The sequence below is a fragment of the Struthio camelus genome, chromosome 6 (assembly GCF_040807025.1).
Source record: "Struthio camelus isolate bStrCam1 chromosome 6, bStrCam1.hap1, whole genome shotgun sequence".
NCBI lineage: Eukaryota > Metazoa > Chordata > Aves > Struthioniformes > Struthionidae > Struthio > Struthio camelus.
The window spans coordinates 25,631,329-25,649,149 of record NC_090947.1 but is presented as its reverse complement, the minus strand read 5'-3'; the positions used below and the strand labels follow the sequence as shown (position 1 = coordinate 25,649,149).

Here is a 17,821-nt window from a genome sequence, read left to right as displayed (position 1 = left end):
AAACAGAAAAACTGATGTAAGCGGTAGGTTGCCTTGCATTTTTCTAAAATAATGAAGGTAGCAAAAACTGTGTAAAATTTCTTACTGATAAATGCTAGACTGATACATAAGCTTCAGTTACACTATGTTCAACAGTTAAAAGGCATTAATTGGCGGCTGAGTGGCTTCTATTTAGATGAGGATGATGTTTAAACGATTTAACAAAAGGAAAAAAAAAGACAATCTCTTGAAATAAGCTGGTTTGTGTCTTAAAAATAGAAACCCTAAAGCCTCGCACACTACAGAATAATTCTACCCCCAGGGAAGCACAAAATGCTACAATTCTTAAACCAGGATGTAACAGACAACATTTGACAGAAATTCAATTATCCTTGAAAGATCCTACTTGTAGTTAGTTACATATGTAATCCTCTTTTATTTAATGGGTTAAAGCTCTCATTCTAAACATTTAGTTTGATGAACTGAAGACTTGCTAGATGTCAAAAAATTCATTAAGTGACTTAATAAGATTGTTAAGTAAAAACACTCAGAAGTTAAAAAATGTCATTTAATGCTGCCCATGCAACCTTAATTCTGGTCCTATATGTGTATGCATTATGAAACACCAGTGAATTAACTTTTAATCTCCTTTGAGCCGAAAAGATTTTAAGATGGGAAACTAAGGCACAAAGGCCATATGCCAACAAATACAATGCTGAGCTTTATAGCAATCTCTGAACTAGCTCACATCTTGCAGAGCCTACCCCTGCAGGGCTAATTACCCCAGATAGAAAAAGGGGTTTGTAAGAGTTATACCGCTTCTGGTACCTCTGCACGGCAAGCTTAATTCTCTGTTCCCGGCACTGCACTGTGCCATACAGATATACTCACAAAAGACTAAAATTTAAAATCTGAAGAAAATCCAAAGTGCTTGTCAATTATGATGCTTCATACCAAAGGTGCTTAGAAACTACTTTTCCCTCAAGAAGTTTAAGACTGTAGATTCTGACCTCCCCAAAGTAAACATGTACCACCTTATGTACAAAAAAGGTCTCTGCAAACAACACTAGTTACACTTTAAAAAAATCAGTCTTTAAATCCTCTATGAGGTAGATATACAAAAAAAAAAGTCACCATTTTGCAGAGAAGCAAACTGTTGGAGAAAGACTGGCTTGCCCGAAATAATACTCATTTCTCACTGAGCTGTTGTTAATAACTCCCAGTTACCCAATTCTTGTTGTGAAGCTGTGCACCAAGAAGGTGTAGTATATGTATTTTGGAGCCACAGTAATACATCCAAATTCTGTTCAAACAGCCTTGCCAGCACCCTCTAAGAAGTTTATGATTGAACATATCCTGGGTGATATCATAAAAATTTTCCATTTTTCTTACAAGAAAACACTAGTGGCTAGCTAGGATCTTGCAAATCGTATATCCATCGCCTGTACCATTTAGCATGTTTAAAAGCTGACACTACATCTTTCATGCTTCCTTCTTCAGTAACATTTAAACAGAGGTAGCCAGTAAGTCATTTAAACATCAACCTCAATTTTATTAGTTTTATTGCACTGTTTTTTGTTGCACGGTCATGGACAACCGTACCTGTTATGCAGAGTTGTAAAAAAAGGAAGATTTTGTATTCTCAGCAAGATTTCCGTTTAGATTTTTAATTAAAAGACTTGATAAAATGAAAGAGGCCACATTTTACAGAGTAAGGATGCTTTGAATACTTGTCAGTTAAACACTCTTTCACATGCTCATTAAACACTGCTTGGGGTTTGGTTGTTTCATTTTGTTTTGCACTTTCACTTGTGAAAAACAATCAAAAAAGCAGGGAAAGACTGTGGATTGACGTCTCTCCACTCTGACATAATCCACATATTCTCATTCCTTTTCCAATAGGTCTAAAGGTGAAGGGGTACTCACTCACTGAGCAGTTAACTTTTCTATCAAGTATGCTGGCAAAAAAATAAATACAAATAGAAATGATGGCAGAGTTATAACATGTCCAAGTAGAAATGGACTGCAATAGATGACTCGTTTAATGTGTCAGATGGCAATCAAAAAAATTTGGATGCAGAGGAGAAAGTTTCTCATTCTCTATCAATCTCTGAAATAATACTAGGCCTCAAAAGTAATCATACTGTTTAACTAAATCTAAACTAAACTACTTTTTTGTGATTACAATTTGAAATTATTTTCAAGGCTTAGGAGTTAAATTTATTAGACTGCAAAGAGTTTTACAAGGCATTTCTAATGTAACAAGCTCAGGCACCACATATGTTGCATCTTTGGTACATGTTATGAAGAGCTGCTTTTTTTAATGAGCTTTAAAAATCATATTTGCATACCAGAGGAAAAGGTCAGTGATGTGTGGATGAAGTTAGTAAATTAAGTATTACAGTATTATGTTATTATGATTGCCTTCCACAGGCATACGATACCAAAAGTACGGTCTGTAGTTACAATTGTACCGCAATGCCTCGCTGTAGGTGGCCTGGTAGCTTGACGTGCACAGGCTCCACAGCACCTTCCACAGCACAGGCTCCCTCGTACTCTGTCCCTCATCCAGGCCTCCTTCGCTTCCTTTCTCCGACACCTCCTACAGCAGAACAGCTGATTTATCTGGTGGGCAGAGGCTCCAAGGAGAAAGCAGAGGGAAGAGGGGCTGGATTCAGTGAGGCGGTCCATTTCCAAGCATCACCTTGCACTACAGCCATTAACCAGAGTAAAGTTCCCCAGGGCCAGGTCCTGAACCCTCATTACAAGATCAAACCTACCGGCCAGCAAAGCATTAACACAGGGACTCCTCTTTCCATCCAAGCCCCACTCTACCTGACTCTGTTCAAAGATGCAACAGCATCACCTGTCTTTCAAAATACAGATACCAAAACTATTTCTAATGCTATGATCTACAATTCCATCCACTCTACCTTATCAGCTCTCTTTAGCTGGAATGTTAGCTATTCTGTAATCTTTGAAGACTTGTTGAGTGGTAGCTATGTTTAAGCTTGTTATTCTCTGATAAAGAAGAAAATAAGCCAAGAACTGACTGCAGATACACTCTAAGAAGGTTTTATGCCAACAGTGAAGTTCACTGCATTCACCTGTATTTGCGTATTTTAAGGGGCACAGAAGTTGACTCTATCCCCCACTCTGAAACAATACATAGTATTTAATAGCTGTGTGTGTGTGTGTGTGTGTGTGTGTGTGTGTGTGTGTGTGTGTGTGTGTGTGAGAGAGAGAGAGAGAGAGAGAGAGAGAGAGAGAGAGAGAGAGAGAGAGAGAGAGAGAGAGAGAGAGAGTGTGTGTGTGTGTGTGTGTGTGTGTGTGTCTAGGTGTACATTAAACTGTTATGCACTACATGATATATTATGTATGTTTATACATATCACAGCCAAGTAATGACACTCCAGCTCTGTACAAAGGCGTAGATCTAGTCATTAGATTAGAAAAAAATCTTTTAAAATATTACAGCAGTAACAGCACAACTCAATACAGCTGATGAGTTATAAGTAGTTTTAATTATTTTCACTTTTATATGTGATAATCCTCAAAGTAGCATTCAAAAATATAGTGCAAAATACTTTTTCATTTTATTTACAAATAAAATGCACAGTTTAGCTTCTAATTCTCACCAAAAAAGTAAAAGTTGTTCTTCCATCTGATGAACAGAAATTATGAGAAACACTTGAAAAGGCAACTAATTCATTTTAAAGCTAAGAACAAAGAACTTCTCTTCGGTTTTATTTCTGTAGGTGAAGTTACACAATATTATTTTTAAAAAAGTTTGCAGTTAAAAAAAGAGTTCTGAGATAACACTAAATAATTACATATGAAGTAAGGTATTCTTTCTTTTAAAACCATAAACTTATTTTGCAATGACAATCACAATGCAAAGTACTTCATCTATGGAGCATATACATTCTTTTTGCAGCTGAAATTTCAAATCTTTTCAATGCAATGCTTTTCCCCTTTTTACTACAAAAATTGCTTTGAGGGGAAAAAGTATTCTAGTACCTTCCTTTCCCTCTGACGAAACGATAGATGCTTTGGTTAAACAGCAATTCGCGCACAATAGTGTTTCAACTTGCAAGGCAGTACTCCTTTATTAAGCTGGTAGAATTCCACTAGCTGGATGAGATCAGTAAATCTCGTATGACCATCATCAAGGGTATAGAATAGCTTCCCATCATCTTCCAACTGTAAAAATGGAAAAATAAGATAGAATAAAATCCTCTTTTGCTATGATATTTCTTCCCGATTGAAAGACTTGTTTGAGAAGTCTTCTTGTAGACCAAGATACTCATAATCTTATGACTAGGGAGAGAAGGAGAAATACAGTGATCATTCACAACAAGATCAGAAATAACCAACAGAAAAATAATGCATTCTTTAACTTTCCATCTATGTTAGGTACATGCCTAAAGGAAAGAAAGCTAAATAAGTATTTGAGTATTAGCATTCTTTCTGGACTAATAATATTGTTTTATGCCTTAGCGCTTTAGACTCAAAGCTGGAGCCTATACAAACACGGAGTTTTCACAGGGTACCAGTGAACTGTCAATTTTCAGCCTACTCACAGACTTACTCATCACCCTTTGTTCCATTCAGCAGTCTGTGTAACTGATACATTTTGGATCACTGATTTTGTAGAGTGCAATGTGGCTACACGCTAGTGTAGTGAATGGTACTTGCTGTACAAGGAACTGCCCATCAAAAAAGTAACATTCTTGATGTAGTAACATGTTCTTTGTTGTAGGAAAGAACTGCTGCCGCTGCTCCAAATGCTTGTTTTAGCATAGATAACCACACGAAAGAAAAAAGAAGAAACTGCAAAATATCCTTTGAAAAATTACTCTTTCAGAAGCTCGAAAACTTAAAACCAGTAGCTCCTCATTCTATGTTACTAAAAATTAGCTCTTGCACAATTTGAATTGCACTGCTAATTCTGTCTACATGCTTTCTCGATAGATTTCCTCTTCTGCTGATCGATCTAATATCAAGAAGCTTCAGTACGATAGTGACCAATTAGTATTAATGTAAATAGAAGAGGGGGAAGAAAAGGTTTTTTTAAAAGAGAAAAGGAGGAAAAAAGGTAGCTTGTAAAATGTAGATAGGGAACAAAAGAACATCCTGAAGTAGGGTTAGCGCAGAGCAGCAGATGCTGGGCTAGAGAAAGATGCCACTATCCTACTTGAGGTATAGGGGAAGGGAGAAGGTGCAATTAGCTCTCTTACCTTTAATTAAGATTTCTCATCTGAAGCAGCTGTTGGACTGCTTATGACTCCTGGTTATTCTACCCTTTTCTACCATGTCTGGAAGTAGTTTTTAATTTCTTTATTCTCAGACTTTGGTCAATCCAGGTCAAACACTGCTAGATAAGGAATTATCAGTGTGTGCATGTGTTAAGTTCTTGTTCTCCAGCCAAAAACCTGAAAATGGATTATCAGCCATCGGACTTTTCTTATGCATGCAATTTTCCTGCCAACACACTGAAGACAAGCAAGAGTTGACATTTCAGATGTCTGTTGACTTGGACTTCAGTTTTAGCTTTTATTTATTATTATTTTTTATTACCCCCCTTAAAGTTATTCCAAAACCTTAAAGAAAGTGATAAATATTTTGCAAAGTAAGAACTCATACAGAAGTTATGCTGCCCAGGAACCTAGTATCTTCTGCAATCTAGGAAGGCTGTTAAGAGAGAACATCTATTAGAAAAAAGGCAGTCCCAGAAATATACGTAGATCAATTTTTCTTTCTTCATCTGCCCTACAGAATAGCTAATTTCAGAATAGACTACAGTGAGCTTAATTTGTATCAGCCCAGAGTAATAGGGCTGGAGTTCTCTAATTTTCACAGTATGGGATCCCAAGCGTATCCCAAAGGTTTTCTTTTAACTTCTTGCAATTTCCTGCCACACACCTGCAATCCCTGTTGCACATGTTACCAATGTTAACATGCTGCACTTGTTAATGTGGGAAAAACTTGGCCTGGCAGGGTACATCTCCTATCTGGAAGGGGATATTTTTAAATGAAGTATAATCTGAAGCAACCTAAAATGTAAGAAAAAAATAATTCATTTAGAGGCTGAACAGTTTTTTTTTAACCTGTAAAAAAGACCTTTAGAATGTCATTTATTTATTTAAATTGAGTAGAAAAGTTTATCTTCTCTTCCTGATGGCTGGAAAAAGTTGAGAGTTTGCAAGAACAGTAGGATCTGAAGTTCAAAAAGATAACCTTGATCTCCAACTAATAAGGTTCCAGCTTACTGCACTAATACAAAATGCCTTCTTTCTTAGAAAATGGTAACTTCATTGAGGGAAGATAAGCATGAACTGGAAGCAAAGCTCTTTTTCCTCAAAAATATTGTTTTGAACTCCTTGAAGACTCTTGTTCTAGCAAAACCAGAGCATGCAGGAAGGCAGGGACTGTGCATTGCACGAGGGGGACTGAAGGGGACTGAAAACTGTTCTACCTCAGGGAGCCGAAATATATGTATGTTTGGGATATTACCAATTTCCTTATTTACATCCTCTCTCTCAGATTAAGTTATTCTCAGGATAGATTCCTGTCCACCCCTACCCCTCCAGGAACTAGCATAGGATGAACTGCTTTACTTTGGAGAGCATCAACAAATTTCCTTCAAAGACGACATGTTTTGCACTGAAGCAATACAGACAGGTCTTCTAGATCATGGAGAAGTTGACCCAAACCAATCCATGTCAAAACAGATTCCCCCTTTCTCCACCAAAGATGCTACCATAAAAGAGAGTAAGGTTTTAGCATCCATATATACGATTAATTCCTAAAACGCACTGCTTGCATTCTCCCAGTTTCTGTGGAAACACAGTCTGCAGTAGAGCATTAGAATTGACTGGATAATTTTTTTTTTTTTGAAGGAAGAGGAGAATCATCACGGTCAGAGGAAACTGAAGACAACTGCAGCTTCCTGCCCCATCTGCTCTTCAAGGAGAAAGGGTCCATTTTCTGATAGGGAAAGAAAAAGCTTTCTCTCAAATCTGAGAGTTAAACAATATCCCAATGAAGTAGAATCATACAGTATTTGTGCAGAGTTCAAAAGGTTTCCTAAACCACACAATATCTATCCCAAAGCAAATACTAGAAGCAACTGGAGTCAACAGACACACAGAGGATCTCACACCTGGGATCTCATCATAGAGCATACAGTGGTGCTGACACAGGATCCAGGGCACAGCTACCACCTTTGGATTAGAGGATCCTGTATCATTTGCGCTTAAGACAATAAAAATCCCGGACAATTCTTTTACCTGGCATTGATCTCACTCCTTTCCTCTTCCCAAATAACCTTCAGTCTTATTCTACAGTAAAGTTTATAGGGAAGGTTTTTAGGGTGAAGGTTTTTAGGGTATCAGCTAGAAGTGCTGGATAACACATACAGAATGATGCTGAATGCTCCCAGGATGCCACCAGAAAAGAATGGAGAAAATCCCACAGCACTCATCCCCACCAAGAAACAGCAGAACGTCTTAGAAACGTCAATAGGAAGAAACACAGAGACTGTAGGTAGTATTGTATGGTCTGGAAGGAAGGTTCTCTTGTGAAGAGAGAAGAAAAAGATACAAGTCTCCTCAGCTATGTAAAGTAGCTGTGGTTAAAACACATAATGCGAAAGCGTTTCTCATCTCAACAGAAGCCACCTGGAAAGCAACAGTATAAACCACCTTTGGAGAAAGTGGAAAGGATGGGAAAAGCTGGCAGCTCTGGCAGAAGAATCAGATGATATCATCAATAGAAACTGATGGAAACAAAACTTCAACTTAGGAAACTTCAGGCTACCTGTAAATAACTGGGCTAAATAAGTTTATCAGTTTTAGCAAAAACTGTCCTCCTGAAGCACACTTTGACACAGATATACCACAAAAACATGAATCAAGAAAGGAGGTCAGCAAAAAATGTATGACCCTAAATACTGAGAGAAACTAATCTGAACAGATGAGTCAGTGAGACAGACAGACAGACAGACACACACACACACTCTCCGGCTGTATCCACCTAAACAGAAGACTAAAAAGAAATGGTGCACATATTGAAAAAAATGAAAAAAGACAGTATGACCTTTATTCTAATATGATTTTCATGCCAGCAGGGTTGCTTATGTTCCACCTGAAGTAGATTTGTCCCTTGTTTCAGGATGCTTTTTAGGTAAACTAAAACATAAGATTTCACAACACCAGTCAAGTTTTGTAACAAATCACAAAGCAAAGAAGTGTTCAGTACTACTTGAGAATATTTATGATTCTTAGTGATAAAACTACTATGTCTACCATCTTCCATACAACAGTAAAATGCAAACAATTCATTAAAATTCTACCACAATTATTTGATTATATTGTTTTACAATTGTGTGTGTGTGTGTGTGTGTGTGTGTGTGTGTGTGTGTGTGTGTGTGCGTGTGTATATAAAACTGAAAATTTTACTTACTGGTACAATTTGAAAATGCTTTATTTTTAATCCATGACTCAAAGACAATACAAATGTTTTGGGGTTACTTTGGCTATCACGTACCAAGAATACCCTAAAAGAAATTGAAAATTTTCACAGTAAGGTCACGCTGAACTTTTTTTGTAAACATTCAGTTAAAACTGTTGTAAATTCATTACAATAAGTATTAATGAAAACGAAAAATAATGTTAATTATAAAAATTATGCTTATAATCATTATTTCTTTGCAAATGCGTCACTAGAAATACTTTTAAAAAATTTTTCTTCACCTTCACCTTCATGTGAAAAATACGCATTCTCAGAATGAATGACACTGTAGGTGTTAGTTTTAAACACTGCATAGAATTACAATGCTTCTCTTCAGACAGAAAAAAACTCTCAAAGTTTGTGCTTTGAACAAAGTTTTTCCTTGAACTCTGACAGTTACCTAAATCACAATCTTCATGGGGACAATTTGCAAGGCAGTTCAACAGAAAGTCTACAAAAAAGGTAATACAGTACATTATTCCAGAATGACTTTCACATCTGGCCAACATTCATAAATGCATGCTCACATCTGCACATCAGCAGAATTCCCACCAAGACTAGGCCACAGGCTGTTTATCTTCTGGCATCATTATTCAAATCAAAACACTCTCACCTGCCCACAGTGTCATTGTAACTAGTCCACCAATTATTCGTTCCTGCCAGATTACTGACAGACAGAGTTTTCCCATAATGCTGGCACGATTATCTGGTTCAGACCACGGATGAATACCAGTAAGAGACAGCTTTAACTGAATCACTGAGTTTGGAATATCAGCAGAGAAAAACAGCTCGGAGGACAGAGGGAAGTACCTGGTGTGCAGCTTTATAGCAAAGAAAGTCTAAACTGCTTGTACAGTACAGGCCTGGAGTAGATATAGTTATCGAACGTCAAAGAAGGGAAATGTAAGGACAGGCATTGGCAAGCATTATCCTCTTTCAGGATACTAAAAAATAATGGGCAAGATGGACTTGCAGTTATCAACCAAGCAAGAAAGAGCCACCTACTTTTCCCCAGCAGCTTATCAGGAATGCAGGCTCTACTATTATATGATGAGAGGATTTCAGGAGAAGAAAGAGGACAATGAAGGTTTATAGTGGCCTTTCACTGACTAAGGCATGGATCCAAACTGTTAGACACTAATTTGATCCTTAAAGCTTTCAGAGTCCTGTTCTTACAACAAAAGGAAGAAAATACCCGGAATTAACAAATTCAGAGTCCCTAATCATTAACATTAAATCCCCCGTCCAACTAATTCAGAACTCTGATTCAGTTTTTACCTCTCTCTCGTAAGGGATAAGTGCCAACTCAGCATACAGCTAGCAAGAGCATATGGCAAATTTAAGGATAAAGTTCTCGGTACACTCAGGCTTTCCTAATCAGCTCTCTCTCACCATCTAGTGGTCTTTCACCCCTTCCACAGCCATAAAAGAAATTTTTCAGAGCACAGTTAGATCCTTTGCATGAACTTGAATCTTTTCTACATCTGTCATTAGCAACAGACAGATTTTTTTTTTTTTTTAATTCAGAAAAATGGCATTATGAGGATGTGGCACTTTCCAGATATCCAAAATGAGGTCTCTACACCAAAACACTGAGATCCACATTAAACAACACACAAAGTAATCACATGGGATAGAAAAGAAAACACAGGCAGATATTCCACTCTGCTCCCATTCATAAATTCTTTTTTTTTTTTTTCCCCTAACAGGAAAGACAAGCAAGATTTGTTCTCCTTCACACAAAAAGATCTTTACTCTTTCCTAATTTTATCACAACAGCCCTACATTAGTTGCTAGAGAACCTTTAAGATCTCACTTATTTTATTATGTAGAAAGGGCTCTAGCTCATAAAAAGCTGGAAATGTTGGTTGGAAGGGTGCTTTTCAGATAGGCTGGATGACTCCTAAGAACTACTCCTAAACAAATCTATAAAGAATTCTCTGAACAACCAATCAATTGCGTTTTGACGTGAGTGAACTTTGGTTCACTCACTCACCAGAAGCTGACTGGTGTGCAAACCTGTCAATCACTGAAAGGTCTTCAAACGTCCTTGGGGGGGGGGGGGGGCAGGGTCAAGTATCAAACCTGCAATGTTGCTACATAAGTTTCTTTAAGAATGCTTGTTTTACACTAGAACAGTAGATCCTAAATCATCATCCTCTCGGAGCACACTCTAACCCGTTATTGGGTTATTCAAATACCAAGACTACTGTAGACACTTTATATAGTAGCCTTTTCATCTTCTATAAGCCATTATGAACAGTGCATTTGTTGGTACACATATTATTACAGAAGGCCCTACCACCTGCTGTTATATATGCAGGAGATCTCCAGTTTGGGGTCAGTTTGATCTTTGAAGCATCTCAAAAGGCTCAATATGTGTTTTTCGACCCAGCAAAAAAAAAAATAAATAAATAAAAGCATCTTATTCCCGTGAAAAACTTCTGTATTTCTGGTGATAATTCACTCTTTCAGCCGTTCAAAAAGCAATGCATTTGTCAAATGCTCTAATATATTCATGTCTTCACTGCAACTCATGAATACATATCTATCAGCACACAATTCCTTACACTACCATGTTCCAATCAATTCTAGACAGTCTTCTCAAGAGGATCATCTTCATCAAAACTACAGTGCATATCTATCAATAGGCCCAAGAATACTGCATAAACAACATTGCACTAATGTTGTTTGCAAGGTTTTCACTTTCTCATCTCAAACGCTATAGCTCTTTATTCCCCAAGTTTACTGGGTTTCATTTAACAGTATCTGTGTGTGGCCACTGAAATATACCAGAAAATTCATCAGAGCTAGAACTGCATACTTCTCAGAAATACCTGTTGGATTCATCCCATGTCCCTCTCCTGTAACAAATGCAAAAATCATGCAGAGTACAGTAATAGCTTCACAATGATTAGCCAGGCTTAAAAATGGGACTCCTCAAATTAAAAAAAAGACTATTTTTTGCCTCCCCTTTCTTCCCTCCCCCTGCCCCCCTTTTTCTTTCTTTCTTTTTTTTCTTTCTTTTTTTTTTTTTTTTTGGCCAGAGCTCTTTCTGCAGATGTACGAAACAGTTTTGCAATATACTTGATCTAAAACTGAAGGAATGTAACCAATGGTCTAATGTTACAGGTACCTAACTAGAAACAGATCAAGAGAAACTTTAGGTTGCACAGAGTAACTCCTTGAATGAAGGAGGCCCAAGTCTATATTTATTACATGAGGAAGGATAAAAAAAAAAAAAAGTAAGTGGAAAAATAGGAGGATTTGAACTGGATGTATGTACTTTGTAATTTTTTTCTGAATCAATACTTAAATGTGAGAAAAATAAAAGTGAATAGTCTTACCCTAACCCTTACTGTTTACCATTAAGGGATAGTAAGATTTTTACTCATTTCATGAGTAAAAGTGTACTTTTTTCAATTGCTATCTCTGCACAGTTCATCCTGGAATAAGGTTAAGCAGTGTTTTCAGACTTGCTTTCATTCTTTCATCACTAATAAGAGATACAAAAGGCACTGGTGCCAAAGCTGACAGTTCACAGAGAATATTGTGCAAATACAGAGCTCAAATGCCTGGCTCTAAGCAGACGTAAGCAATCTGTCAGTGACAGTATCAAAGCGTTAGATCACTTGCTTTATTGCTTGGAGAAAATATAAAATAGAAACCAACTGATCCCCAGATAGCCTTATAGAAAAAAAAATTATTTCTATTAGGTAAGTGCAAAATCTTCCTTCCCCCATCTCCCCCCACAATAAAAAGTACATGAAAATAGCAGTTGTTGACCAGAAATGTGCCTCACAAGAGTTATGTAAAGAATTAACTTACCCATCTACAAGTCCATGCTGCAAAATAAGTCTCTGAGCTTCATCTCTAGAGATTTTATGATGAAACCATGACTGAGATCTGTGTATAGCTGGAGAAATAAAGATCCTTAAAAATCACGTTGCTTTTATTGAAACTATCAACTATTACACTCCTCTCGCAATGAATTAACTCGCACATACCTATGTTAGACATGGCAGTAGGACTACTGTGTGAATTGAGCCGTAGACACCCTCTCCTCTGTGTGGGAGAGAAGAAAAAACATGACTTCAAAGCTTTTTTGTAAGGGGGAAAAAAAAAAAAATCAGAAATAGTATTCTGATAATGAAAAGGTGTTTATACCCGCCATGCTAATCCTTCTTCAACTGCAACTGAAAGGGCTTCTGTTGGATTTTCTATAATTCTGCTTCTGTGTCCTGAGAAATCCATTGCTACTAAAGAATTTTCTGAAATGCTTCTCTGCAAAGAAAAATAAATATCATTTGTCTGGGTTTTTTTTAAAGCTCTATCTTTTCAAACAGAGCTTCTGAGAAAACATTATATTTTTTAATTTGTGTTTCAAATATCTGCAATGTTTCCTATCAGAGTCAAATTTGTTTTTGCTCTGGGGAACATTTTTAATTCCCGTACATTCCTGCAAAGCTCAATTTTACAATTTGGCTGGACAGATCATCTTCTTGCATCCCTGTGATGAATGATGAATACAATGCTTTATCATAAACACTACTTATATTTTTAACTTGGTGTGTCGAAACAAGTCAGGAAGCAGATATTAAGCTGTCCAAGTAACAGACCACATAAATAAAAAACAAAACACTTGAATAGAAGCATCAGACAAATAAAGATTTGAAATATTTTACTATAAATATGGTGTAAGTTTATACACTCTCTACACAAGCTTTCAGTCAAAGTTCACCAGATTTAAGCATAGAAAACACCCATTTCTATGGATATCAAGATCTATTTTAATACTTTCCTTCAAACACCTGTCATGGAACAGACACAGACTCAACAACTATAGGACCTACTATTAAAAAGGGGTGGGGCTTTTTTGTTTTTCAACAAGTGAAGATCAAGTTTGTAACAACAGAATAAAAAGTATTAAAGTTTGACAAAACAACTTTAGAGTTCACCGATATATTACACAGAAACCCAGGTTTATACAATCAAGGTTGACGCTGATTGTAATGGCTTAAATGTTGGCAGGCACTGGGATATCAAATAATTAAAAAGCACTTCATCATTCTGTAAAGTAAACAAATATCTGGAATGTAAGATTCACAGATTTTTGTACAGTTAACAAAGCTTCCTGATTCAGAAAACCAAAAGAGCTGCTTTGTTCCTGTTTGGTTACAGATTGATTCCTCTAGCATCAAGATAACTAGAAATGGAAGAGAGTAATTCTGTTGTTCTGTAACTCTTGACACTGTAGTCTAAGCTAAAGGTCTGGCTGAATAACTGTAACCTGCAAAGAACTTTGCAAAAGTGAAAAACAAGGGCAAAGTAAGAGGAGACATTTGTGTCTCTTTAGGAGAGTGTAGGGAACTCCTCGCAGCTGAGATAGTTGTGAATTATTCAGGAACGTGAAACATGGAAGTGCTTCCTCTGTGAAGTACATTCAATAACTTGAACACTTAATTCTTGAGTTTTTCAAATTTGCTGTTCAGTTCGTCAATTATACACAAGTATAAGGCAGTGCCACGCTTAATACTGGTTACAGATGCAGCCTATGTTAGAATCTACATGAGCTAAAATGCACGTGGCAATGTAAGAGGAGAGAAAAATCAATAATGGCTCCCAGATCCATTATAAAAGAAGCAGCTGGCTATTGCTACAGCTATATGTAACAGCAAGTAAGAACACAGTCACTGCATTAAGCACAATATTGAAGCCATGCTTATTAGCACTACCATGAAAAATAAATTTCTCATGAATACCCATAAAAGCAATTATGTATTTTAAGCATTTTAGCAGCAAGAGCTAGAATAAAAGCTCAAAAAAAAAAAAATAAGAACATCATCACAAGTTCTGGCAACAAATAATTCTTACCTAAATTAGCCAATCAAAAAACATAAAGGGAGGTAAGTCACCTAAGAAAAAAAACTGTGAAATGACTCACAAAGGACTGAGATGAGGATGGCAAGGTATTACAGAAAAGGACAAACTGATCCAATCCCAGCTATCCGACTCTGGAGACAAACATTCTCTATTATAGGCTGGTATTCCTCCAAAATCTAGTTCTGCCAAATTATGGTGTCCCTCTGAAGTCCGGGCAGTATTGTATCAGTTGAAATTCATCTTAGGTACTTAATCATTTTTAAGAAATAGAAGGGAAGTATTACTGTACACTGAAAAGCATTTGTTAAAGCTCACTTATTAATAATTTACAGCATGTTCAACCTTAAGCACTGTGCTTCTTTTTTACTTCATTTATAGCTCTGCTGCTCTGCTTCTAAAATCCTCTTTCCATTCTCTTTGACAGTGATAATAAGCCAATGAACTCTCAAAATACTGCAGATCTGACAACAGGAAAAAGCCTGTTAACTGCTCTGAACTACCAGATTTGTATTAAGTAAGTAAATTAATTAACTAGCTGTCTAGTCTACCCTGACATCCCTAAAGATTTCAACAAGCATTCACACTCACAGAGATTTGCAGGATCAGGTCAGTAGCGTAACTGACAAAAGTTATTTAAAAATAGCATGATGGCAGAAACAATATATTCATTCATGGACATACTAAAGGACATACCATTGGTGTTATATTCAAAGGGCTGCAGCCACTTCTACCGTGATAAGGTTGCATGTAATTCTGATACAGCTGCATCCCGTACTAAAACGAGAAAATAACAGGGTTAGCGTTTTAAAACTACAAACCCAAGCCAAGTAAACTTTTTTTCCAGGTGTAAAAGATAACGCTAGCACTGCCTTTTCTTTAAAAACCATTAAAAAACAGGGGCAGATGCTGTTAAAATAAGGAAACTGTTGTTGCTGCTGCCTCCCCTTTTTTTTAAATGTATACATCTGCATTAGATTCTAGACATTCAATACACCAACTGACCTATTCATATCTTGTCACAAATAGGTATATTTTAGAAACATTTTCAAGTTCCAGTCTTGTATATACTTGCAGCTTTGTTCAACCTTACTCATCCGCAATCTCACTAAATTCAGGAGAGCTGCATAAAAAGCATATGCGTAATGTTAAGTTTAAGTGTTTGCAGGACTGAGGCTTTCAAGATATCATTCCATGCCTTACTATGATTCCAGGAATTTGGTTTCTCTCTTGAGATGAGGGAAAAGACGTCTTCAGCATACAAAATTAACTGATATTGCACGAGAACCTACAATTAATGTTACTTCTCTATTTCACAATATCAGTATTTCCACATGGTAAACTTCAAGCAAGAAGTTAACTGTTCAAAAAAATTTACCTTAAGCAACCTAACTGCTGTCATCCAACAGGTCCTACTTTGTTCATCAACTGCACAAAGCTGTTTCAGGTCTCTGGTTCCTCCTGATTTGTTAGGCTAGAAGGCCACAGCACATTTTTTTTTTTTATCATTAATGCATATCTTGAAGATAATACCTGTTGAAATAAAAGCCACTAATTCTCCTATTTTATAACAGACAGCTGAATATTATTTTCAGAAATTTTGAAGAAACTTATGCTTACCTAAAAACTGTGGCTTGCTTTAATACATAGAAGAATAATAAGCTTGTACCTTAAAGCAAAATCCGTAGTTTGTTGGTGCTCCAGATATCTTTTTGCCTGTCAAAGACATGTACATATCACTATTGCTGAATTCACAGAAAAACTGCAGATGCCTTGGTTCCTAAAAAGAAGAATATGATACAATTAGACTATTTTTAGCCAGCTTCTCCAGATAAGAAACTGAGAATAGTGTAGTAGTTGTCCTTTTCCAAAGCATGGTCTTACAGTTTTAACTGCAATTGCTAGACATAGACAACCCAAAATTCACTTTCTAATACAGAGAAAAATTCCTTCTTTCACAGAGAAAAAACACAGTGCAAGCGATCTGATTTCTAAGAAAACATCTACTAGATAGAAGCCACAATAATATTAGAACGTGACTGAAAAGTAACTTTGTAAGTTTTGAGTTCACTATGCATTTCAAACAGGAAAATAAAATACACTTTCAGAACCTGAAAAAACAACATACTGTAATAGTTACTGTCCAGTACCATTTCTAAGCATTACCTCCATCCTCCAAGGTTAGTTAAGTAAAAGAAGCGAACAAAAGATATTTGCTGAAGAATACAAAAATCGCTCAGGGAAGACGTTGGCAGTTAACCCAGAAAATTCAGAACAACATAAAAAAAATTTGTTTTAAGTGGCTTACATAAAAGATGTCTCACCTTCATTGTAGACTGCTTGCCATAATCAGGTTAACAGTACTGCCATCAAAAAATTGAACTAGTAAAATGAAAAACTGAGCTGTAATAAAATTTGAGAACTCTAAAAATGTTCCTATAAAATCTTTTTATACTTTACTTTTAATTTGGTTTTGGTTTTTTACTTTAACATTGATAATGAACGATTGTGTGCATCTTTCAGAGCACCTGCTAAAACTTCAAAATTTCTAACTACTATTTGAAAACTCATTTTAAAAATATACAGTGCTAACTGATTGGAAAAATATTAACAATGTATAACCAGAATGAAGTAAACTTTTCAAGAAAAAGAAACTACTTTTCCTGAGACCACTTTTTCCCAGTTTTATACCACAGTATCTCTATATATTGCATCTATGATAAATGGAAAAGTTGTGCCTTTTAAACACTATAGGTTGAAATTTAAATTCATGTTAATATTACAGCAAATCATAAACATTTGCTCTAGCTTTGTATTTCTCTCTCTCTCTTTTTTTTTTTTTTTTTTTTTTTTTGCCCTACCTTTGATGTACCTTTAGTGGAAAAATAAAGGCCAGATCTTCGCAAAAGAAAGTACAGCTTTTTCCATGACTTTTTTCCCTGTTCCTTTGCATGCAAATAACCATGAATTTCAGGATACGTGCTGGAGTTTAGAAACATCTGAAAGAAAATCAGACATGCTTTTTTTTTTTTTTAAATCTGAAGTCAGCTTTTTATTTTATTAACATACTCACACAGAAGCATGAGGAATAAACTCCTAAACTCACTATCACACCATGTTAATTCAGTTACCATTCCATCTAATCCTATTAAGAGCACCTCTGATTTAAGGCATGCAGGACATTACATAACTTCAAGGTATGCTGAGTAAGTTATATATTTGCATGGAACATATGGCTTGAAATGAGAGCATTAGTTATGCAATACGTTGACTTCAGCCGTGAAATCAGGTTTAAGAAGCTCTGATCCCATGCCTCAGACCCTATTTTTGTGTAAACTGCAAATCAATGCTATAAACAGAGGAGAAAATGCCATTCCCTCCCCTGTGCTACAAGCCAGATAAGCGAGCTGACTTGAGTTAAAATTGATTCAGCAAACAAATCACAAAA

At 36.3% G+C, this 17,821-nt stretch overlaps 1 protein-coding gene across 7 annotated transcripts in view; it reads right to left on the bottom strand.

The window, feature by feature from the left end:
- Nucleotides 1-3,484: 3,484 nt before the first annotated feature.
- Nucleotides 3,485-17,821, bottom strand: part of GRB14 (growth factor receptor bound protein 14) — a 65,679-nt gene continuing 51,342 nt past the window's right edge. For 5 of the 7 annotated variants that reach the window (XM_068948779.1, XM_009676178.2, XM_009676172.2 and 2 more), the window contains 9 exons: nucleotides 17,235-17,372; nucleotides 16,043-16,153; nucleotides 15,752-15,847; nucleotides 15,070-15,150; nucleotides 12,661-12,777; nucleotides 12,501-12,558; nucleotides 12,322-12,409; nucleotides 8,446-8,539; nucleotides 3,485-4,182 (listed from right to left, as the gene is read on the bottom strand). In XM_068948779.1, coding sequence (XP_068804880.1) covers nucleotides 4,036-4,182; nucleotides 8,446-8,539; nucleotides 12,322-12,409; nucleotides 12,501-12,558; nucleotides 12,661-12,777; nucleotides 15,070-15,150; nucleotides 15,752-15,847; nucleotides 16,043-16,153; nucleotides 17,235-17,372 — 930 coding nt within the window. In that variant the 3' untranslated portion in view covers nucleotides 3,485-4,035. Of the gene's footprint in view, nucleotides 4,183-8,445; nucleotides 8,540-8,893; nucleotides 8,945-12,321; nucleotides 12,410-12,500; nucleotides 12,559-12,660; nucleotides 12,778-15,069; nucleotides 15,151-15,751; nucleotides 15,848-16,042; nucleotides 16,154-17,234; nucleotides 17,373-17,821 lie in introns of those variants that run through there. The other 2 variants (XM_009676177.2, XM_009676176.2) reach the window with 2 other exon arrangements.